Source organism: Notamacropus eugenii, chromosome 4, assembly GCF_028372415.1.
Source record: "Notamacropus eugenii isolate mMacEug1 chromosome 4, mMacEug1.pri_v2, whole genome shotgun sequence".
NCBI lineage: Eukaryota > Metazoa > Chordata > Mammalia > Diprotodontia > Macropodidae > Notamacropus > Notamacropus eugenii.
The window spans coordinates 292,925,649-292,932,131 of NC_092875.1; the positions used below are offsets into that span (position 1 = coordinate 292,925,649).

Below are 6,483 nucleotides of genomic sequence, written 5' to 3' on the forward strand. Positions count from 1 at the left end.
CATAGTTGGCTGTAGAAGTAATGTTAGGATCAAGTGCAATGATGGTTGTAAAGGAGTTCACAAACCTTAAAGCAGTCCTGTACAATTTGTGGCCCAACAAACGATTCTGGGTGACCCACAAAAATGGTAGATGTTTTCCTCTATTTTTTTTGTGGGCCACCTGAAATCCTTTGTTGTGCCAGCAGGCCCTAAGCATCTCACAGGTGCAGGTCATACACTGCTTTAAACTGTTATATAAATGTGGGTCATTGTTATTATTACCAATTGTTGTTATTTTTACTAACCTGTGGTTACTAACCATTTTACTAACTAGGCCTTCTACGTGATGATGACCTCATTCCCTGAGCCTTCTATTGCACTCCTGCTGAGCTCAAGCAATGCTAATATAGCAATAATAGGGTGTGCTAATAAATGTTTAAAAATTAGTCTATATGGGGGAGGGGGATAAATGCATATGGAATTTTAAATTTAATCTGTATTATTAACCATCCTAAGTCTAGACAACGGACAAAACAATAAATTAATCCCTGGGTTGCTGCTTGTTCATTTCTTAAGTATAAATGTTCACACTAAAAATTTAACAACTGGCTCTTGTAAGTTGGTTAGATTTGGCTCCACGACATCTCTGGATGATGCCTCTTTCTTATTGTACATTCTCTCTTTTTTTAAATTCTAGGTGCAGCATTTCTTGATTCTCTTCCTTTGTGTCTCACTCCTCCTCCATGTCTCTTGCTAGATTGTTATCCATCTCTTGCTCCTTTATTATAGCTGTACACCTGAGCTCTATCCTGGACTGGCTTTCTTTTCTGCTTCCTCCATGTTCTTTCCATTCTTTTTCACTGACCTCATTCATTCCTATAGGCTGTCATCTTTCTCCAAATGACATCAAATCCATATTTCTAGTCCTAAAATCTTCCTGAGACTCCTATTCCACCTCATCAATTGCTTGATGAACACCTTCACTTAAATGGGCATTCCAAACCAAACATGGGTAAAAGAGAATTCATTATCTTCCCTTAAATTTTTCTTTCTTACACATTTTGTTGAGTCCATTATCATATCACTTTCCCAGTCGCTAAGATTCATTTCCCTGGAACAGTACTTTTTTTCAATTTGTTCCTTTTACTCATTCTCCAAAAACAATTAGTTATCACAAACTATCAATTTTAAGGCTTCTATGAAAGCATGTATTGATCATTCCCCTTTTTGTCTCTTCATAGAGCCACTATCATATGTGAGGCTTTTTTATAATATTTCTGAAAAGCAGAAATAAATGATAAAATCATTTATCTGTCTTACTGCATATATCACTGAATACTCTTTCCCATCTCAATTTGCTTTTTGTTATGTTTGCCTTATTTTTCTATTACATTCCTCCTTCCATATTATGAAAGCAAAGTCTATTTTAGGTTTTGTATCACCAGTGACTAGCATGATACCGTAAATAATGCAGATTCTTAATAAATGCATGCTTAGTGATCATATATGCACTAAATATGGATCTTAACCATATGTTCTTATGTACGTTTGGTTATAATTGAGTTATTATACACTGTCTCTCTCTTCTTTTCCCCTTTACCCCATCATACAAAAAAAAGGTCAACAAATTCTGGGTTCATCTACAAGGGTATTAGAAACATAGCTCATGTTCAGAGGTACCGTGGTGTCATAGATTCCTGGATTTGGAGATATGAGGCAGTATTCAGAGGAAATTTTTAATCTAGCAATAACTATGCAAAAAAATGTCAGTAATAATTAGAGAAATGAAAATTATAACAACTCTGAGGTATTCCTTCACACCTGTTGGGTTTGCTCAGTTAACAGAGAAGGAAAATTACAAATCTTAGAAGGTCTATGGGAAAGCAGGTACTTGAATGCACTATTGATGGAGCTGTAAACTGGGTTAACCAATCTGGAAAGCAATTTGGAAGTATACCCTAAAAACCATTAAACTGTGCATACCCCTTAATTCAGAAAAACTGCTACTAGTTCTATTTTTCAAACAGATCAGACAAAGAGGAGAAGAATTCATATGTACCAAACTATCTATAGCAGCTTTTTTTGTAGTGGTAAAGAATTGGAAATGGAGGGGATGCCCATCAATTGAGGAAGTACTGGACCAGCTTTGATATATGAATGAGATAGAATATGATTATGCTGTAAGAAACTATAATGGGGATTATTTTAGAAAAACTTGAGATGTGTGTGAAGTGATACAAAATGAAGTCAGCAGAACTATAAGAACAATTTATACAAAAACAAGAGTGTTACAAAGATAATCAGCTTTGAAAGACTTAGGAGCTCTGATCAACACAATGAACAATCACAGTTCTAAAGCAATCATGATGAAATATGCTATCCACTGCCAGATGGAGATCTGATGGACTCAGAATACAGAATGAAGAATATTTTCTTTCCTTTTAGTTCCTTTATTTTTCATTCCTTTCTTATTTTCTCCTTTCTTTCCTACTCTCCTTCCCTCCTTCTCTCTTCTTTCTTTCATAGCTAATATGTACATTTGTTTTGAATGACTATACATATTTGTAATGGGTTGTGTTTCCCTTGACTATTGAATAGAAAGCAATAGGAGAGACTTTAGAACTGAAAATTAAATAAAAGTGAATGTAAAATATAAAAATATTTTTAAAGAAAATAGCATGAGGCAGAAAACCTTATATAATCAACTGACTCCCTAAAATTTAGCATGTACCATAAAAAAAATAATGACTTTATGAAACAATAAGAAATATTTTTTAAAAAAAAACAAGATCAAAAGATTTAAAATGGAAAAAAATATAACATTTCTCATATGGAAAAAATTGACTTTGAAAACAATTTAGGATAAACAATTTGATAATTTTTGATTGACCTCAAAGACATATTCCCCCAAAAAGACTATTCATCATATATCTAGAAATCATAAAGTAAAAAAAAAAAAAAAACAAAGCAAACTTCACAGATGTATTAGAACAAGAGGGCAAAACAAAAATTTTGGATAAATTTTCTCTGGATAAATTTGAAATTGAAAACTCCCTGGAATGTCCTAAGAAAAATCCAAAGTTTCTAGATTAAAAAGAAAAAAAAATTCAAGTAAGGACACAGTCAGGAGCACACAAAATTTCATTTCTACTACAATAAAAGAGTAAGGAGCATGGAATATAATAGTCTAAAAGGCAAAATGCTTGCAACCAATAATAACTTACTCATAAAAACTGAATTTGCCCCTAGAAGGAGAAGAGGATAATGAATCTTCAATGAGATAGGGGAATTCTAACTATTCCTAGTAAAGGGAAGGAGCTGAGTAGAAACTTTGAAATAAAATATGAGAGTCAACAAAAACATTAAAAGAAATACAACTGAGCAATCAGAAGAGACTTCTTAAGGATGAACTATTTACATCTAGGAGGGAAAGGATATAACTGCCTTTCTAGCCTCTAATATCATTGTCCATTATGAAGGGATTTATTTTTTCATAGGTGATTATCTCAAAACAAGACTGGAATGAGAGAAAGGAAAAGACACGCTGAGGAGGGGGAGAAATTAGTGAGCAAAAGTGTGCAAGTAGAAGTCTATATAAATGTGGAAGAGATTAGAGAAATGAATATGACTTAACATTTACTTTTACCTGAACTGGTCAAAGGTATAACACACGTTTGCCTAAATACACACATGGATATTTATTGTTTGTCCTTCCTACTCAAAGAGGACCAAAATGATATCACAATGTTAGGGTCAACATATAGTGTGTCTGACTGTGGCTGATCGGACCCAGATGAGCTTGGGAAACTCTACCAAAAGTGGGGCATAAGTAGACCATATAAACATTTGTGATGGCAATTTGTATGCCTCGTATTTCTTTTGAGCTACTACAATTCTTGTTTGCTCATGGAGCACAGCCCCTTCTTTGATGTAGACATTCCATAGAGAGCAGTCCTATGTCAATGTTTCCCATGTCTCACAATCAATACCAAAGATCTTCAGAGAGACCTGGAGAGTGTCCTCTCACTGCTTCTTCTGACCTTCATGTGACTTACCTTGTATGAAATTTCTGTAAAATAGTCTTTTAGGTAAACATAAATTTGACATTCAAGCAAAATGTCCAGTCCATCAAAATTGTGCTCTCAACAGCAGAGTTTGAATGCTACATAGTTCAGTTCAAGAAAAGACTTCCATGTTTACTACTTTATCTTGCTCTGTTATCTTCAGAATCTTGCTAGGATAATTCAAATGGAAGCAGTTTACTTTTCTCACATGGTGCTGGTAGACTGTACAAGTCTCACAGGCATACAATAATGAGAACAGCACAATGGCTTTGTAGACTTTCAATTTAGTAGGCAATCTAATATCTTTGTTGCTCATGCTTTCTTTTGGAGCATCCCAAATGCTGAGCTAGCTCTGGTAATACATATGTCAATCTCATCATCTATGTATATATCTCTAAAAAGTATACTGCTAAAGTAAGTGAACTTATTCATAGCACTCAAAATTTCTCCTTTTGCTGTAACCAATGCTTTTATATGTGGATGATGTAGTGCTGACTGGTGGAGAACCTCTGTTTTCTTGGTAGTAATTATCAGGGCAAAATTACAGCAAATAGATGAGAATCAATCCATTCACTGTTGTATCTCACCCTCAGAAGGTCCACTGAGTACATAATTATCTGTGAGCAAAAAGTCATGCACCAACGCCCCCTCCACTTTAGTTTTGGCCTTTTCAAGTTAAATAATTTACCATCAGTATGGTAGCAGACCTTGATACCATTTGTGGTGGCAGACCTGATACCAACAGATGCTCTGTTAATAGCATCTGACAACATCACTGAAAACATCGTGCTAAAACATATATGAGCAAGCACACAGATCTGCTCCACTCCATTGATGACTGGGAACAAAGAAGGGAAAATATACACTGAAGTAGGGGGGGAGGAATTAAGGAGGAAGGGTGTGTAAAAAGTCTCTCTGTACAAATGGGGATGAGATTGAAGAAGCGGGCATCACTTGACATTCATTTTCATCTGAACTAGTCAGAGAAAGGTATAATGCATTTGCATAAATGCAATACATACACTAACACATATAAAAGTTTTAGTGTAGAAACACCTGCAAATAGTTGCCTTCCTGAATTCAGGAGGACCTGAGTTCAAATCCAGCCTCAGATACTTGACACTTACTAGCTGTGTGACCTAGGAGAAAGTCACTTAATTCCAATTGCCTTGCTTTCCCCGCTCCAAAAAAAAAAAAAAAATACCTTTAGCTTTCTCTTCAGTTGTCTGTAAAGTACTTGGTTCTTCTTAAGAAGCTAAAGTCACATTGGAGTGAACCCTCCCTTCAGGTGGTGACTAGCACCGCTACAAACAAATAAATCTCTCCTCATTCATCTGCTGAAAAGGCTGTCTGAGCTCTCCTGCAATTATTCTGCCTTCATCCTTCCCTATGATGAAGTTACATCATGGAGGATAAAATCAATGCCCTCATTAAATGAGCAGGTGTAAATACTGAACCATTCTGTCCTGGATTATTTGCAAAGGACCTGTCCAGGGTAAACATTGCAAGTCTCATCTGCAATGCAGGAGTTGATGGACCTGCCCCAGCAGCTGTTGGTTCTGCCCCTGCTAGAGGGGCTGCTCCTGCTTGCACAGCTGTCCCAGCTGAGAAGAAGAAAGAGGAAGCAGAAAAAGAAGAATCTGAGGTGTCTTATGATGAGTTGGGTTTTGGTTAAATATTTTGATTAAATGTTTGGTTAAATATTTTTTGTAACATTAAATAAGAAGCTTAACTCAAAACAAAACAGAAAAGAAATACTTTTAACTCAAAGGAAGAGGGGATGTGAGTGAATAAGAGGAAAGACAGGACAAAGAAAATGAAAATTGAAAAAAGTCATCAAGTCCATTCCATCCATGAACAGATCATTAGGTTAACTACTAAATTTAGGCTAGGTAGATTTTTTACACACTTTTGCATACCTATAACCCTAACCTTGGTGTTTTCACATACTACTACTTTTCCCTATGTATACTTTTTTCCCCCGGTACTTCAGGGATGTACTATTTCATAATCATGACTACTCTCTCCATTGGCAGAGATTTTAGTCCTTCTTCAATTTACTAGTCTAAAGAAGTTACTATATCTGAAAATAATTATTTCTTAATGATCATTCCTCTGTTGATGAGGCATGTCCCTGAATTTATCCGAGATGGTGATTGAACAACAGGGCATATAGCCCACCACTGGACCAAAAATAGACGTCTTACAGCTTCCTCAGAAATTAAAGAGCTTATACACTGTTGGCTTGGGCTTTGAGAACTCATGATCACCCCTTTGTCATGGTAAGTCATTGTAGGAGTACTACTACCAGTAATATTAATAACAATAACAAATATTTCTACAGTGCTTACTATGTACTAGGAACTGTGCTAAGCACCTTATAGCTTTTAAGTCATGTGATACTCATTATAACCCTGGGAGGTTGCTGGTATTATTATCT

At 35.6% G+C, this 6,483-nt stretch overlaps 1 protein-coding gene across 1 annotated transcript in view; it reads left to right on the plus strand.

Annotated features, from left to right (window-relative positions):
* LOC140502512 (large ribosomal subunit protein P1-like) overlaps positions 1–5,718 on the plus strand; it is a 59,782-nt gene extending 54,064 nt beyond the window's left edge. Inside the window, exons 2-3 of the mRNA XM_072606616.1 lie at positions 5,343–5,455; positions 5,530–5,718. Of these exons, the coding sequence (XP_072462717.1) occupies positions 5,343–5,455; positions 5,530–5,718 (302 nt within the window). The remainder of the gene's footprint in view (positions 1–5,342; positions 5,456–5,529) is intronic.
* Positions 5,719–6,483: the final 765 nt, after the last annotated feature.